Raw genomic sequence first — 18,641 nt, 5'->3', positions numbered from 1 at the left:
ATTTATATTGCTTCAAAGTAGTTCCCCACAAAATATTTATTAATTACAAAGGGGAAAATAGTACCTTTCAGTGGAGAAATCTGGCAAACACTAAATGATCAAAGTTAATTTCACCAGTAATAGGACAAAAGATCACTACCAAGGCATTCCTTATAAAAACTCATAACCTAAATCTAATCATGAGGAAACATCAGACAAACCCAAACTACAAAATAACTGTCCAGTATACTTTAAACATGTCAAGGTAAAGAAAGACAAAGAAAGACTGGAATACTATTCCAGATTAAAGAGACAAAAGAGATACAACTAATAAATGCAATAAGTGATCCTAAATTGGACCCAGAATTTTTTTTCCTTTTGCTATAAAGAACATTTTAGGTCAACTAGTAAAAACTGAAATAAAGTCTGTAGATAATAGCATTATATTAATGTTAATTTTCTGATTTTGATAACTGCACTGTAGTAATTTCAGAGAATGTATAGTTCCAAAAAAAAAAGGCATAGGATAATGAAGTATTTAGGGGTAAATGAGCAGTATGCCTAAAATTTACTTTCAAACAGTTCAGGAAAAAAAAAAAGTATGTGTACATAAACATATACAGTTAGAGGGAGAATATGATAAAGCAATTGTGGTAAATGTCAATATTTGGGGAAATAAGTGAAGGACATATGAAAATTCTCTGCACTAGTCTTACAACTACCACAAGATCCAGTACCAGGGTAGGAAAACCTAAACTGTAAATTGACAAACTGCTGGAGGTTCAGTGCTTACAAGTCTGAGGGTTAAAAACTCCAGGGGGACCCAGTCATAAGAGGTGGCCCACTCTTGCGAGTTTTACCTCCAGGAGCTTGACCAGGTTCTCACAGAAAATTGGAGAAAAATCCCCCCCCTGCTTCCATGAGGGAGAGGGAAAAAGGAACCACTGTGAAACACAACAGAGCACTGTGTTCTTAACAAGGCCCACCCTCAGGGGTAAGCAGTTACCCAGAGCCTAACTAAGGAAGTTTTACCAAACCCTAACTGACCCAGCTCCAGCTGGGAAAAGGGAAATACCTAACACCAGACCATTCTAGCCATCCTGTCCTACCTAAGAGGAGAGAAAAATACTGAGAAACACTTGTAAAATTCACAGTTCAGAGGTCTAGGCTCACTGAATTTAAGACCGAGACCTAATCCCAGGACTATAGTCCTAAGCCCAGGACTACAGAATGCTTCCCTCACAGCCTATTCACTGCAGTTCCTTTCACCCAGTATATAATATCCAGCTATCAAGAAAAAAAATTACAAGACATACGAAAAGGCAAAAAACACAATTCGATGAGACAAAACAAGCATCAAAACCAGACATGGCATGGATGTTGGAATTATCAGGCTGTGAATTTGAACTATGCAAGAACAGATAGGCAACATAAGCAGAAAGATGGAAATCCTAAGAACCAAAAATAAATGCTAGAAATAAAAAACATGAAACAGAAATGAAAAATGCCTCTGATGAGCTTATTAGTAGACTGGACACAGCTGAGAAAAGAATCTCTGAACTTGAATATATATCAGTAGAAACCTCCGAAACTAAACAGCAAAGAGAACAAAGACTGAAAGAAAAAACAAAAAACAAAAGAACACCCAAGGATCATGGGACAACCACAAAAGGTGTAACATACATTTAATAGAAATACCAGAAGGAGAATAAAGAAAGGAACAGAAGAAATATTTGAAACAATAATGACTGAGAATTTCCCCAAATCAACATCAGACACCAAACCACAGATCCAGGAAGCTCAGAGACAGAAATCTAAAAAACTACACCTGAGCATATCATTTTCAAACCACAGTTTGGGTCGGGGGGTGGGGGGGTGTGTGTGTGGAGAAAAAAACATTACCTACAGAGGAACAAAGGTAAGAATTTTAACTGGCTTCTCAGAAATCATGCAAACAAGAGAGTGGGGAGAAATAATACAAAGTGCTGAGAAAAGAAAAAAAAAGAAAAACCCTCTGGAATTCTGTACCCTGTGAAATTATCTTCCAAAAGTGAAGTACAAATAAGACTTTCTTAGACAAATATTGGGAGAACTTGTTGCCATTTTGTAAGACCTGTTTTGCAAATGTTTAAAGACAAAAAAAAGTTCTTTAGAGGGAAGAAAAATGATGTAGGTCAGAAACTTGAATGTACATAAAGAAAGAAAGAGTATCAGGGAAGGAATAAGTGAAGGTAAAATTAAAACTTTTATTTTTCTTATTCCTAATAACAAGTAACATTTTGTTCAAAATAATAGCAACATGTTATTCGATCATGTATGTTTATGTATATATCTTATGTGTGTGTGTATATACATATGCTTAGCTTAACTAAAAGGGAAACGAATAACAGCAAAGATACAAGGGACAGGAGAGCGGAATTAAGATTGTTTTGTTATTGTCTGTGAAGTGGTATAATGTTATTTGAAAGTGAACTTAAATTAGTTGTAAACATATATTGCAAACGTTAAAGGAACCACTAAAAATTTTAATTAAGTATAATTGAAATGCAAAGAAAGGAGAGAAAATGGAATCATATAAAATGCTCAATTAAAAACACAAATGGCAGAAAAAAGAGTAGCAGACAAAAAAAGGAACAAAGAACAAAGGCAACAAACAGAAAATAGTAATAAAAAATACGGTAGACATTAACCCAACTATATCAATAGTCACAATCAAAAGCAATGGGCAGGACGGACCCTTGCTGGGTACGGAGAGCACTGGCCATGTTAGGACTGGATTACGGAAACACAAAACTACTGTGTAGCGTTGGTGGGCTTCCTAGGCAGAAGTCCATATAAACTGTGATAGTCACATTCCTTTAAGCTACGAACATGTAAAAACAAACTGTTTACAGCCATCTTAGGGATTCAAAAAGAATTTCATAAACTTCTAAGTTCTGGATTTAAAATAAACAAAAAAAATTGAACGTCAATGTTCTAAATGCACCAAATAAAACGTAAAAATTCTCAGAATGGATCAAACAATGAAACCCAACTACATACCCTCTACAAGAAACCCATAAATAAAAACACATATAGATTAAAACGACGGAGAAAGACCACGCTAATAGCAATCGAAAGAAAGCTGGAGTAGCTACATTAATTTTAGACAAAGCAGATGTCAAAGCAAGGAAAGTTATTAGGGATAAAGAAGGGCATTTACATAATGTTAAAAGGGTCAATTCTTCAAGAAGATGTAACAGTCCTTAACAGCAGTGTCAAATTATGTGAGACAAAAACTACTAGAAATGCAAGGAAAAATAAATGAATTCACTATCATAGTTGGAGACTGTAAACTCCTATATCAGAAATGGACTGATTCAGAAGGCAGAAAATCAGTAAGGACATAGTTAAACTTAATAATACTGTCAGTCAACTGGAGATAATTGACATCTATAGACTACTTCATCCAACAACAGAAGAATACATTTTTTTCTCAAGCTCACATGAAACATTCACAAGGACCACATTCTGGGCCATAAAACACATTTTAGCAAATTTATATGACAGAAATCACACAGTGTCTATTCTGAGACCACAACAGAATTAAACTAGAAGTCAAAACCAGAAAAATTAACTGGAAAAATCCCAAAATACATAGAGATTAAACAACACACTTCAAAACAACAAACAGGTCAATGAAGAAATCTCAAGATAAACTTAAAAACATTTTGGACTAAATGAAAATGAAAACACAATTTACCAAATTTGTCGGATGTAGTGAAAGCAGTGCTAAGAGAAAATTTATAGCATTTAATGCATATATTAGAAAAGAAAGACCAAGAATAAATCATCTAAGCATCTTTCTTAGGAAACTAGAAAAAGAGCAATTTAAATCCAGAGTAAGCAGAAGAAAAGAAATAATAAAAATCAGAGCAGAAATCAATGAAATTAAATAGGAAATCAATAGAAAAATCAAATAAACCAAAAGCTGATTCTTTGGTAAGACTGATAAAACCAATAAGCCTCTAGCCAGGCTAAGAATAAAAGAAGGCGAACACAAATTACTACCATCAGAAATGAAAGAGTCAGACAAATATCTCATGATATCGCTTATATATAGAATCTAAAAAAATGAGTCACAGATGTAGAGTCACAGATGTAGAAAACAAACTTATGGTCACCAGGGGGCAAACAGTAGGCGGAGGGATAAATTGGGAGACTGGGATTGGCGTATACACACTACTATATATAAAATAGAGAACTAATAAGGACCTACTATATAGCACAGGGAACTCTACTCAAAACTCTGTAACAGCCTATATGGGAAAAGAATCTAAAAAAGAGTGGATATAGGTATATGCATTAACTGATTCACTTTGCTGTACACCTGAAACTAACACAACATTGTAAATCAACTACACCCCCAAAAAATTATTTAAAAAAAAAGAAAGAAATGAAAGAGAGGACATCACTACAGATCCCATGGGCATTAAAAGAATAATAAAGAAATACTTCCAGCAGCTCTATGCCCAAATCTGATAACCTAGATGAAATGGACCAATTCTTTGAAAGATACAAGTTGCCAAAAAAAAAAAACCTCAAGAAGAAAAACAAAAAAGAAGAAAGAGACAATCTAAATATGCCTGCATCTAGTAAAGAAATTGAATCAATAACTAATCATAATTTTCCAAAACAGAAACCACCAGGCCCAGATGGATTCATTGGTGAAGTCTACCAAACATTTAAGGAAATTGTATCAATTCTCTACAATCTCTTTCAGAAGACTGAAGCAAAGGAAATACTTCCGAACTCATTCTACAAGGCCAACGTTACTGTAATATCAAAATCAGACAAAGACATAATAAGAAAACTACAGGCCAATATCTCTCATGAACACAGATGCAAAAATATTAGCAAATTGAATCCAACAATGTACAAGAAGAATTATACACCATAACTGAGTGGAATGTGTCCCAGCTATGCCAAGGCTGGGTCAACATTCAAAAATCAGTTAATGTAATCCATTACATCAATAAGCTACAAAAAGGAAAATCACAGATCACATCAATAGAAAAAGCATTTGATAAAATCCAATTCCCATTCATGATAAAAACATTCAGCAAACTAAGAAAACATGGGAACTTCCTTAACTTCATAAAGAATATCTACAAAAACCTATAGCTAACATCATATATGATGATGAGAAATGGAAGCTTTCCAAGTAAGACCAGGTACAAGGCAAGGATGACTCCTCTCATCACTCCTTTTTGTTCCATCTAATTCAATACATAAGAAAATGAAATAAGAGATACAGATTGGGAAGAGAGAAATAAAACTGTCTTTGCAGATGATATGATCGTCTAGGTAGAAAATCCGAAAGAATCACTCAAAAAAACCCTCCTGGAACTAGTAAGCAATTATAGTAAGGCTGCAGGATACAAGGTTAATACAAAACAATTAAATGCTTTCCTATATACCAATAATGAGCAAGGTAAATGTGAAATTAAAAACACAATAACACATTAGCACCCCCAAATATGAAATACTTAGCTATAAAGCTAACAGAATATGTACAAAATCTTTATGATGGAAACTACAAAACTGATGAATGAAATGAAAGAAAAACTAAAAAAATGGAGAGATATTTCATGTTCATGAATGGGAAGACTCAATACTGTCCAGATGTCAGTTCTTTCCAACTTTATCAATAAATTCAATGCAATCGCAATCAGTCTTAGCAAGTTATTTAATTCAAAATGGATCACAGACCTAAATGTAAAATACAAAACTACAAAACTCCTAGAAGATAACATAGGAGAAAAATCTAGATGACTCTTAGGTATGGTGATGACTCTTTAGATGAAACACCAAAGGTATAATCCATGAAAGAAAGAATTGATAAACTGGACTTCATTAAAATTAAAACCTTTTGCTCTGCCAAGAAAATTAGAAAACAAGCCAAAGATTGGGAGAAAATATTTGCAAAAATAACACATCTGATAAAGGACTTTATCCAAAATATACCAAGAACTCACTTAGTAACAGCCATGAAGAGACACGGAGGAACCTTAAATGCCTATTACTAAGTGAAAGAAACCAACCTGAAAAGGCAGTCTACTGTATGATTTCAACTAGATGACATTCTGGACAAGGCAAAACTATGGAGACCGTAAAAAGATCAGTAGTTGCCAAGGTGAGGTGAGGGTGGAGGGGCTGAGGGATGAATAGGTGGAACAATGAAGATATTTATGGCAATGAAAATACTCTGTATGACATCATGATGATGGATACATGTCATGACACACTTATTCAAACCCACAGACTATACCACACGATGAGTGAGCCATAACGTAAACTCTGGACTATGATTTGTCGGTGGAAGGTTATCAATTGTACCACCCTGGTGGAACATGTTGACACTGGCGAAGGCTATGCAGATGTGGGGGTGGGAGGTATATGGCAAATCTCTGTACCTTCCTCTTTGCTGTGAACCTGAAACTGCTCTTAAAAAAAAAAAAAGGAAACCTTTTGCACGGTTAGAAAAAAGAAAAACAAGAACAAGCCTTCCCTGCCCAGTTTTATTGATATATAACTGAACAGCACTGTATAAGTTCAAGGTGTACAACATAATGACTTCACTTACATATATTGTGAAATGATTACCATAATATGTTCAGTTATCATCTATCATCTCATATAGATGAAAGAACGAAAGAAAGAAAGAGAAAGAAGGAAAAGAAGGAAGGAGAAAGAGAAAGAGACATAGAGAGAAAAGAAAGCAAGCTAGGGAAAGAAAGAAAGAAAAGAGAAGAGAGGGAAGGGAAGGAAGGAAGGAAGTTTTTTTCCTTGTGATGAGAACTCTTAGGATTTACTCTAACAACTTCCAAATAAGCCCTATAGGAGTATTAACTATAGCCACCCATCATTTTATACATTACAATCCCAGTACTTATTTATCCTATAACTGGAAGTTTGTACCTTTTGACCACTTTCATCCAAGTCCGCTACCTCCCATGCCCTGCCTCTGGTAACCACAAATCTGATCTCTTTTTCTATGAGTTTGGGATTTTTTGTTTTTTTTTGGTTTCGTTTTTAGCCTTGATTTTTTTTTTAAGATTCCACACATAAGTGGGATCACACAGCATTCTTATTTCACTTAGCATAATGCTCTCAGGGTCCACCCATGTTGTCACAAATGGCAGGATTTCTCTCCCTTTTATGTCTGAATAATAGTCCATTGTATATATACACAACATCTTTATCCGTTCTTCCATTCATGGACACTTAGATTGTATCCATGCCTCGGCTATTGAACAAGGGGGCACAGATATCTCTTCAACATAGTGTTTTTGTTTCCTTCAGATATATTCACACAAGTAGAATTGCTGGGTCATATAGTAGTTCTACTTTTAATCTCCTGAGGAACCTCCATACTGTTTTCCATAGTGGCTGCACCAGTTCACAATCCCACCAACAGCGCATGGTTACCATGGTTTCATAATAACCATTCTGACAGGCGTGAGGTGATATCTCATGGTGGCTTTGATTTGCATTTTCCTAATAATTAGTGATGTTGAGCGCCTTTTCAGGTATCTGTTGGCCATCTGTAGGTCTTCTTTGGAAAAAATGTCTATTCAAGTCCTTTGCCTATTTTTAATTGGATTATTTGGGTTTTTTGCTATTGGGTTATATGAGTTCTTTATATATTTTGGATATTAACCCCTTATCAGATATATGGTTTGCAAGTATTTAATAAAGTCTTTTTTTTTTTTTCTTGGCCATGCCGCGCAGCATGCGGAATCTTAAGTTCCCTGACCAGGGACCGAACCCGTGCCCCCTGCAGTGGAAGAGTGGAGTCTTAACCACTGGACCGCCAAGAAAGTCCCATTAATAGTCTTTTTAAAAAACTTTTTTAAATATAAAGAAAACATAAGAAATAGATACATTACAAATAGATTTTCAAATTCTGTTACCCCAACCTGCACAGCTGACTGGCACTCTCCTGCTATTGTAAAAACTAAAGAAATGAACAGTGATTAGTAAAACCAAAAGAAGTAAAGTTATAATACAAGGGACCAATAAGACCAAAGAATTTCTTCTATCACAAAAAGCACAAGACATTAAGAAAAAAACAATAAATGACTACATTTTAAAAATTTGCTCATAAAATTATTCCATGAATTTAAAAATAAGACAAGCAATAATTCTGTAAGATGTATGTTCAATACACATAATTCAACCAAGGTTTCCTATCCAGACTATATAAAGAACCCCAACATTCCAACAGAACAAAATGTGCAGAAAACATGAGCAATTAAGAACTGAGGAAACACACAAAATAACCCAAAAAACAAAAAGAAACTCATAGAGTATTTTGTTTAGTTTACTCACGCACCACAAGCACATAGAATAGGGATTAACTCTAGGTTGGCACTCAATATTTTTTGAATATTGAATGAACAATGAACAATTTAAAAAAATACAGTAATAAAGATACTCAACCTCACTATAAACCAGAGTATTACAAATTCAAACCACCATCTGATAACCACATCAGACTGGCAAAAACTAAAACATCGGACATTATTAAGTGGGTAATGATGGGTATAAACAGGAAAACTTAAAAAGTGCTAGTGAAAGCACTTTGGAGATCAATTTGGCAATACTTAGGAGAAGCTGAAATTGCACATGACCCGATAATTCCATTGCTAAGAAATACCCTAGATCAGATGTTAGCAAAGTATGGCCCAGCCAAATCTGGCCTGCTGCTTAATTTTTATAAGGCCCACGAGCTAAGAATATGGCTTTTACATTTTTAAATGGCTGGGGGGGGGGGGAATCAAACAAGACTAACGTTTCATGTTACAAGAAAATTACATAAAATTCAAATTTCAGTGTCCAAAAAGTTTTACTGGCACACAGCCACACTCATTTGCTTGTGTATTATCTGTAACTGCCTTTTTGCTAAACTGGCAGCACTGAGTAATTGTGACAGACTGTTTGGAATGTAAAGGGTAAGATATTCACTATCTAGCCCTTTACAGAAAAAGTTTGCTGACCCCTGCTCTAGAGAAACACACATGTGCACAAGGAAATGTACTTTAAAAAAAAGTTCATAGTAGCAATATGAGACATACTAAAATATTCATAGTAGCAATGTATGTAATAGTAAAAAATTAGATACAACCTAATTCCCACAAAAAAGAAAATGCATAAATAAAAGGTAGTATATTCATACTATGACAAAGCACTAGACCTATTCTTATCAACATAATTTAATTTCTCAAACAATGCTGTAAGAATGAAAAGCAAGTTACAGAAGAATACAGTATGACATGATTTATAAAATATTCTAAACATTCAAAACAATTTGTACACATACACAGGTTCAGAGATAAGAACATAAAGTACAAAGAAATGTATGGGAATGATAACTACCAAATTAAGGATGGTGGTTACCCCTGGAAAGGAGGCAGGAAGATGCAAAAAAGAAAGGGTTCGGGACTTCCCTGGTGGCGCAGTGGTTGAGAATCTGCCTGCCAATGCAGGGGACACGGGTTCGAGCCCTGGTCTGGGAAGATTCACATGCTGTGGAGCAACTAAGCCCGTGCGCCGCAACTACTGAGCCTGCGCTCCAGAGCCCGTGCGCCACAACTACTGAGCCTGCGCTCTAGAGCCCGGGAGCCACAACTACTGAGCCTGCGCTCTAGAGCCCGGGAGCCACAACTACTGAGCCTGCGCTCCAGAGCCCGTGCGCCACAACTACTGAGCCTGCGCTCTAGAGCCCGGGAGCCACAACTACTGAGCCTGCACTCTAGAGCCCGGGAGCCACAGCTACTGAGCCTGCGCTCTAGAGCCCGGGAGCCACAACTACTGAGCCTGCGCTCTAGAGCCCGGGAGCCACAGCTACTGAGCCCGCACGCCTAGAGCCCGTGCTCTGCAACAAGAGAAGCCACCGCAATGAGAAACCCGCACACCGTAACAAAGAGCAGCCCCCGCTCGCTGCAACTAGAGAAAGCCCGTGCGCAGCAACGAAGACCCAACGCAGCCAAAAATAAATAAATTTTTTAAAAAAATTTTTAAAAATTTAAAAAAAAATAAGAAAGGGTTCAGCCCAGCTTCAACTGTATTAGTAATGTTTTCTTTAGGCTAGGAAGTAGAACATGAGTTTTTGCTATATTATTCTTTATATTCCACACAGATATGAAATATTTCCTAATAATTTTTTAAACTGTCATTGATAAGGTTTTACAATAATAAAAAATAGAATTTTTTAAAAAGGGTCACTGAGACAGAAGTTAACTTCTGCAGCTTAGAAATATAAAAGCAGTAAAAGAAAACGTAAAGAGCGAATTAAATGCAAACGTCAGGAAATCTCAATAAAGCAATTTTAGGTGGCTCTGTAGTGCTTTAGCCCCAGTCTTTCTCCAGAACCTGTCAAGGTTCTCCAAAGGCAGTCTCGTGGAGCCCTAAGCCACCATGTTACAAGTACGGGTACCCCGCTGCAGAGACCACATGAAGAGGCCTTTCGACTCCATGGAGAAGGAAGGGCCCAACTTTCCATACCGGCCAGAGTCAGACATTTGAATAAAGCTGTCTTGGAGCCTCCAGGCCTGCCAAGCTACCACTGAATAACCCCCACAGGCGCTACATGAAGCAGAAAAATCACCCAGCTGAGGTGAGTTTTCTCAAATTCCTAATCTATACAACCTTTATTTTTTGATACAGGAGACAGACCAATAGACTGTCCAATACCATCTGAAGATGAAGTCTGAATATATTATATCCTTGGGAATAATATTAAACTAGACTTCTCTGTGAACCACCAAAAGCACAATATTCTTTGCCTCAGGATCCAGCTGTTGTTCAGCGTTCCCTCAGTTTATCTACCTCCTCATTCCATTCAGTGGGTTTCTATGGATCTTTTGGAAGGATGCTGGCATACAGTTAGTTCTGTCCAAGGCCAACATCAGGCAGCAGTTTGATGCTGTTGGTGTTGCTGGAAGCATCTTGATCTTCTATGGAATGGAAATACCAAGCAGTGGGTACCTTACCCCAAAGTAATGCAGTTGGTTCTATCTTCACACAGAATACATAATCTCTAAAATATAGTTACCACAAGCACACAAAGTTCCAAAGAGAGAAAACGAATAACCTAAGAAATGATCGCGAGAGGCAAGTGGCTCCAAATGTCCCTTCTGCCCCAAGGAAAGGGGAGAACACCATCAAGATGGCAGGGGGACAATATTCAATGAGACGGACCAATGCAACACTTTAATTCTGAAAGTGCAAATGCATCATTCAACAAGGAGAAAACTGACAGTGTCAAAATAAACTTAAATTAAAAGAAGATAAACTTGAAAAACAGGTAAAGCCTATAAATGGTGAAGACAAGGAGACTCAGGAGTTGGTACTCAAACTTGTGAAGGAAACACTGATGAAGATTTGCAGACTTAATTGCTATACTGACAAAATTAAATCAGTGTTTTTTATTTCCTGTGATAATAGAGAATGGAGACAAACCTGAACTGAAGAAAGAAGTTTAAATGCCAAAATATGGAATCCCTCCTCATCCAAACAGTGGCATAGGAATTTCAGAGGCAGAGAAGATATTGGTTTCCATGAAGACAGAGTCACCGGAGGTCATGGTGGTAAAAGGCAGTATTTTCACCATGTCTCCAAGATTTAGTGGCAGATTCATACACAGGAGGTTGTGGAGGCAGAAAGTTTGCAGATTTTTTTTTTTTTAATATAGGAAAGACAACAAGGTTATTACATAGTATACAAACAAGTCTCGGGAAATTTCTAGCTCTTCATGTCCTTAAAAATGGCTTCAGTCTTTGCAAAAAAGAAAAAAGTACATTTGTTATACACTGTACACCAGCACTGTTTGGTTTTTTCTCTCTGCTATATTTCAAAGATTGTAACGCAGTTAATGTGGGAGAAAAAAACCCTCATATTCAAAACCAAGCATGAAATGTATTTGAAATAACAAAAAAAACCTCTCCCAAAACAAGGTCAGAATATGGCTTGCTGTCTTACTTTTCAAGCCTATAGTTTCAGACGGCCTCAAAGTAGTCGCTGTTAACTTGGGACAAGGCAGTGTCCACATGTCCCAATTTGCCTAGGACTGTTCCAATTTTGGTACTGAAAGTCTGTATCCTCAGGAGACAAGAGGTCCTAATTGCTGGTGATGGATGCAGAAGGCTCTGAGAAGTACAAAACCCTAAGGTAGCCCAAAAAACCGGCTAAAAGTTAACACTGTTTTTAGTGTCAAATGGATACTGCATATCTACTTTCTGTTTTTTAGGTGATGTAGCCAACCATAATTTGCAGCTCACAGTAATGGATCATCCATTGTTGCATCACTCCAAGTAATGTGACCTAAGTGTACAAGGGAAGTGGGTTGTAATTGTGATCAACAGTCTGCCTCTGACTTTATGGATTAACTGTTGTGTTTTGTATCAAGATAACATTTAATTTTTAATACTGTAAATAGTGGTGACCATGTTTTCTAAGAGTTTAGGTAATGAAAATGAGAAAGATAACAATAACAACTCCACCATGACCCAGACATCACTGAATGAAAGAAAAAAAGGAAGGAAAAGTTCCTAACATTCTTCCTCTTTTCTTCTTACTTATGCTTGCTTGGTTTCAGAAATTCTTCAATCAGTCCCTAATCAAAGGAAAGTTAACCAATGACTGTTTACGTTGCTATTTATACCTTTGAAACAAATTACAAATGTGTGGTCTACTTTGTTCTGTCTTCCTTTAGCTTCCTAAACTGTCCAGAAATTAGAAATTTTTGGATCTCAAAAGAACTGTCATTTTCAAGTTTAAGAAATACTATGACTTTGTTGAAAGTATTAAAAAAAAAAAACAAAAAACCGAAAAACAGAGAGGTATGGGAGAGGAAAGACGGCTGCATGGATTAAAGATGGCTGCAAATTCTTTCCCACTGTTCCTGTTGAGTGATGGTTCTACTTCCCCTCCTCTTGAATCTGGGCTGGCTCTGTGGCCTTCTGGCCAATCGAATGTGACAGAAGTGACACAGTATAATTTCTGAAGTTGGGCCTTAAGAGACCTGTGGCTTCAGCTTTTGCCCTCTTAGAGCGCTGCTTCATCAGTAAATGGTAACTCCCCATAACGCCCTATTATTTTCCCGTCTCTTGTCCACCTCCACCCCCAAGGTTAAATAGGTAAGAAGAATGGGAAAGCAAAGGGATAAAGAAGGGAAGGAGGGAGGAAAGGAAGGAAGGCAATGCTGAAGGAGGTTAAGGCTATAGGACAGGTCCCAAGCTCCAGTTCTGATTGCCCCACTTACTTGCTCTAGGTCATATAACCCCTCTACACCTCTTGATCTCAAACGGTCAACATGCTTTTGTAATGGCAACAGGAACAATTAACTTACAGAAGTCTAGACATATGGAATACATAACTTCATTCTCTGTTACCTCTCTCACTACACTAGTCAATCCAGAATATCAAGAACAATCAGCTAATACCTAGAAAAAGAAAGGTAGTAAGTGAAATAAAACAATAAAAACTAGAATTCAAATAAGAGAGAAGGCAAGCATTAAGAGTAGAATGAAAACAAAGTAGGAAATACACACACCCACACATACATACGAAAGGGAAAGCAGAAAAAATGGGAGAAAATATTGGTGAGTCAATTAGTTGGCAGAAGAAAAAAGGTAAAGGGAAAGAAAGCTAGAATGAACAAGAACAGTATACAAAAGAAAAACAAACGAGAGAGGAGGCAGACTTGCCAGAGGAGAAAAGAAGGGGGAGAGTATCAAAAGAAAGGTTACAAGAAGGAGCTAGCTACCGTCACCTTTGCCCTGTACTACAAGTCTCCTAACTGATCTCGACAACAATCTTCTGCCCCTCTCTAGAGGTATTTCCGTGTGGCAGCCAATGACCTTTTCTGAAACAAACCTGATGATGTTAACCTCCAGTCTTATCTTGTACCACTCTCCTTACTAGCACCACACTGTCCTTTCAGTTCCCTAAACGTGCCGCGCTTCCTCTACTGTATTCCCCCTGGCTGCAAAGCTCTGTCTCTCCACCTTTCCCTCTCCTATTCACCCTTCAAACTGCCCTGATTAGATCAAATTCTCATGATTACAAATAATCCCCTTTGGCTGCACTTGCAGTTGAAATTTTACACTTACAAGTGCGCTTCTTTGATTACTGACTCTCCTCACTGGACTGGAAACTCCACGGGGGAACCGCCTTCCCTCCCCCACTGTGCCTCTCAGCACAGTACCTACAAGTTACAGTGGCTCAATAAATAGCCGTTGAATGAATAAACGAAAGAGAAATCTAAATCTGCCAAACTAGCTATCACAAGTGGAAAAGGGGCAGAAGACAACCTTAAGCGTACAGAAGAGAAAGAAACAAATCAAAGAGGGGAAAGAAAAAATTCAATACAAGCTGTGGCCTAATCAAATTCACACAATTTCAGTGTGCTACTATACCAACAAAATAATGTACAATAGTAACCAATAGGTCTCTTTTTCCCTAAAGAAGCCAGAAAAAGAAATGGAATTAGTTTTTTACTTAATAGTTTATAAGAATGTAAAACATAATTTAGAAAATGGACAACAAACAAGCACCTCAAACTTAAGATGACCAAAGCAGAGCTATTAACTTACTTCTCATTCCTCTGCCAGTCTACTCCATCTCAGTGAATGGAATCCCGCGCCCCCCTGCAACACCTCAAACCAAAATCCTAGGAGTCATCTTTGATTCCTCCCTTACTCTGATCCTCAATATGCAATGCATCAAGAAGTCCTGTAAGCTCTACATCCAAACGGATCTTCGATCTATCCACTCCTCTTCCCCAACTGCCACTGCTACCATCCTAATCCAAGCCCGTCTATTTTTCAGACTGCTACAATATTCTCCTAATACCCCTGCTTTTACTCTTGCTCTCCTCTAATTCACTCCAGGAGCAAACTTTTTTTTTTTTTTTAAAAGATAAATCGTATCACTACACTCCTTTGTCCCAAACTCTTCAATGACTTCCTACTTCTGAGAATCAAATAAAAATTCATGAACTTGCATGATCTGCTATCTCTCTTTCATATCACTCTCTTCTTTGCTTGCTACATTTCAGCCATAATGACCTCCTTTTTTTAAACAAATGGAATCCTATATCATCTTGGAACCTTTAGAGACATCACGCCCTCTGCCATACTCTAGTCCCACAGTTAAGGTATTACCTTAACACACGTGTGACCTCCTCAGTAAGGCCTTTCTTGACTTTAACACTATGTCAAATGGCTTTCTCATTCGTCCAGTGCTCTGTATTTTTCTTCCATAGCCTTTATCACACTATTATCATCCTGTTTATTTCACTAACAACAAATAAATATGCTCCACGTGCAAGAAATATGATGGTGTAAAGAGAAAGCCATTGCTTTCACGGAGCTTATATTTTAATAGGACTAAAAAACATGAAGACATAAATTTATCATGTGAAAAGTGCTACCATGAAAAATAGGACACTTAAAGGGAATACCCTGTGTTTGTACACGTGTGGCAGCATGACACTGTAAGTAGGTTGTCAGGTCTGAGCAGATCTAAATAAAGTGAAGAAGGAAACTATGTGAAAAAAATGGGGTAAGACTGTTTTAAATGGATTAACTTTTACTTATTTATAAAGAGTCCCTCCCACTAAAATGTAAGTCCCATAAAGGCAAGGACCCTAACTATCTTACGCACTGCTGTATTCACCTTGGTAAGTGCCTGGTACAGAGCAGGCCACTATAAACATTTGATGAACGAATATCTGGCAAGCTATATTGGAGTATTTTATCATTAAAAGTGTAAAGAACCAGAAGAATTAAGTACAAAATATTAAACACAAAAAATATAAGTAGTACTAAATATCATTCCATTTATTTCAGAAGATTCAGTACAGTATATGAAAAACTGAAATGCCTGCTCTCCCTTATGCTCATATTCTAAACAAGGTAGCATTCACTTGCTTTCTGAGAATGCTGAAGGTGACATGGTGAAACTCAAGTTTACCCCCTAGAGCAACTCACAGACCCTTAAGTTAGAATAAACTAAAAGCAACAGTTTTAAATTTCACATTGGCCCTGTATCTGTTGGCCTTATTTATGCTCTTTCTATCCTCCCTATGTTCATCACATAGCACCACCTGTAACACAAGCTGCACCACTCTCAGCCCCTGACAGGTAACCATTCTGCCCAAACGAGAATGGAGATAGAATAAAAGAAATATGAAATGAACCCAGAAAACCTTGCAAGCTTTCCACATCTTCTTACCACAAATCTCATATAAAACTTGCATCACTTTTAAATAAAGGCTGGTTTGTACAACAAGGTAAATATTTTTTTGGCTCTGCTCCACTCCAAGGAAGAAGAATTAAGAAAATTAAGGTTTCTTTTCCCACTCAGCTCCATTAGTACCCATTTGTTCATTAGACTAACACTGAGTACCTACTGTGTTCCAGGCCCTGTTCTAGGTACAGTTAATAAGACTGTAAACTCGGCATACCCATCCTTCCACACCCTCTTAGAGGACCTTGTACCACAGTGAAGTTGTACTTTCTTAATTCAGAAATGTTTCCAACTAGTTATCTTTAAAGTACTCCTTTTACCCGATATGAAATTCATCTTTGCAAAACTATCCGAAGAGGAGTTAAATCTTTTAACAGTCACTGCACAGCAGACAGACCCACTCATAAACCCGCTCTCCCAAACATATTTATAAACCTAATTACCAGCACAAACGGTGAACCCACAGTCGAATGACGCAATAAACGTTGAGAGTTCCTGGTCCACAACGACAACGAATTTAGCCGTGTTTCAGGGATCCTTATACGTGGGCCAAGAGCCAATATTGTTACCCATTATCCCCAACAATAATAGATAGCTTTTCTTACTTACGACTGGCTTAGTCCGCCTGCAGCAAATGTTTAACTTTTCCTCACAAGTGAATTAAAATGTAACCACTCAAACTTCGTCTATTAGCTTGGGTGACGGTCCCAAAATTGACACTGTGAATCTCGTTCTCTTTTTTTCCGATAAATTATTTTCTAAAATATCGTTAGCAAAACACATTTCGTAAGATTATCTGACAGAGCCAGGCCTCATCTGAATGCTGGCTGCAAGAGGAAGCCTGAAGCTCCGCGAAAAAAGAAAGACGGGGACGGGGACGGGCGTATAACACAAGCTCAGGAAACTACCTCTCCCCCTCCCTACGCGGACTGGCCCCCGATTTCACCCAACCTTAGCGATTTGAAAGTTTCCATGAACACCAAACGAGACCCGAGCGCAATTTGCTCTCATCCTTAGGCCACCACGGAGAAACCAAAAAAAAAAAAAACAAAACATGTCAAAGACACGCGTACACTCTCAAAGCACACGCACCAACTCCGGCTCCCGGCCGGTCCACCGACGCCCCCTCGGCCTCCCGGCTCCCGGCCGAGCCCCTAGCCCGCACGGACTCGGACCCAGCGCGCCCGCAGCACCTTCTCTCCCCGCCAGCGCCCCGGAGCCCCCCAGACCCACCCGGCGCCCACACCTGAATAGCCGGGAATCAGGGGCCCACATTTTCCTGTAGTTCCCCACCCCCACCCCCTCGAGGGCAGAAATTGATGTACCTTCTAGAAAAGTAATCTCCCCGGCGGTGCCGTCGCTTTTGCTAGCCGCCATCTTCCTCCTCCCACGCCGCCGCCTCCTTAATCCATAGCCCACACCGCCGCCGCGTTCGCCGGGATGAGGGGCCGCGCCGCAGGAAGGTAGCCGCCGCAGGGTTGCGGGCCTAGGACTCGGCCGTCAGGCGGGCGGCGCTCCCCCGTCCGGACGGGCCTACACAAAAGCAGGCCGGCTTCCGGGCCTATCCGCGGGCGGGCGGCGAGATCCGCGGCCTGGGCTGCTCAGGCTCCGCCGGGCGAAAGCGAGCGGCGGCGGCGGCGACGGCGCTTCCCGGGCCCGGTGCCTCTCGGCCCGCGGCTCCCCATCCACCGCCCGCCCAGGCCGCCCGAGAAGCTTCCCCTAGCGGCGGGCCCGCAGGAAGAGAGGCTGAGAGCGAGCACACAAACACGCCTCCCTCAGTCCCGGGCCGTAAAATGGCCGCACCCGCCGCCCCCCGGGTCGGTGAGGTCTCCGCGACCGTCAGGCACCCCCGGGCCCTCCGCTCCTTTCAGCAGCCGCCGCTACGGCCGTCCGCCCACCCCGCCCAGGCGCCAATGTATCAGCGGAGACCTCTGCGACTGTCCATGTGGACAGGGGTGGGTCTCCTCCGCCACCGCCTCGCCTCCGTCGCCACAGCAGCGCCAGCCGCCGCTCCTCCTCCACTGTTGTCGCTGCCGTCGCTAGGCGCCCGCCCCCAGCGCGTCTGCCCCTCAGAATTGCGAACTCGCTCGCTCGCGGGCTGAGCGGGTTGCGGCGCCGCACCGAGCCCCGCCGCGTGGCGCCCGCCGCGTGGCGCCCGCCGCCCGGTCCTCTGTAGCACCGGCCCAGCACGGTGCCGGCTCGGCCCGCACACGTTTGGTCCGACGTCGGGAGCGCCCGCCGAGGCCCCCATGGCAGACCTGGGCTTCCAGGCCGGGCCGGCGATGCATTCGGCTTCTGTGGCACCACGATGGCCTGAGAAATGTTCCGAGTTCATATTCCTCTGAGGAGGCCTTCGGTTTAAACCG

At 39.9% G+C, this 18,641-nt stretch overlaps 1 protein-coding gene and 1 pseudogene across 5 annotated transcripts in view; one reads left to right on the top strand and one right to left on the bottom strand.

Annotated features, from left to right (window-relative positions):
- Positions 1-18,255, bottom strand: part of SENP6 (SUMO specific peptidase 6) — a 105,788-nt gene extending 87,533 nt beyond the window's left edge. For 4 of the 5 annotated variants that reach the window (XM_061207344.1, XM_061207340.1, XM_061207342.1 and 1 more), the window contains exon 1: positions 17,601-18,174. In XM_061207344.1, the coding sequence (XP_061063327.1) occupies positions 17,601-17,652 (52 nt within the window). In that variant the 5' untranslated portion in view covers positions 17,653-18,174. Of the gene's footprint in view, positions 1-17,600; positions 18,175-18,204 lie in introns of those variants that run through there. The other variant, XM_061207343.1, reaches the window with a different exon arrangement.
- LOC133102640 (protein LSM14 homolog A-like) lies at positions 6,326-17,292 on the top strand (annotated as a pseudogene).
- Positions 18,256-18,641: the final 386 nt, after the last annotated feature.

The sequence above is a fragment of the Eubalaena glacialis genome, chromosome 12, assembly GCF_028564815.1.
Source record: "Eubalaena glacialis isolate mEubGla1 chromosome 12, mEubGla1.1.hap2.+ XY, whole genome shotgun sequence".
Classification (NCBI taxonomy): domain Eukaryota; kingdom Metazoa; phylum Chordata; class Mammalia; order Artiodactyla; family Balaenidae; genus Eubalaena; species Eubalaena glacialis.
This window is presented reverse-complemented; position numbering and strand designations above follow the sequence as displayed.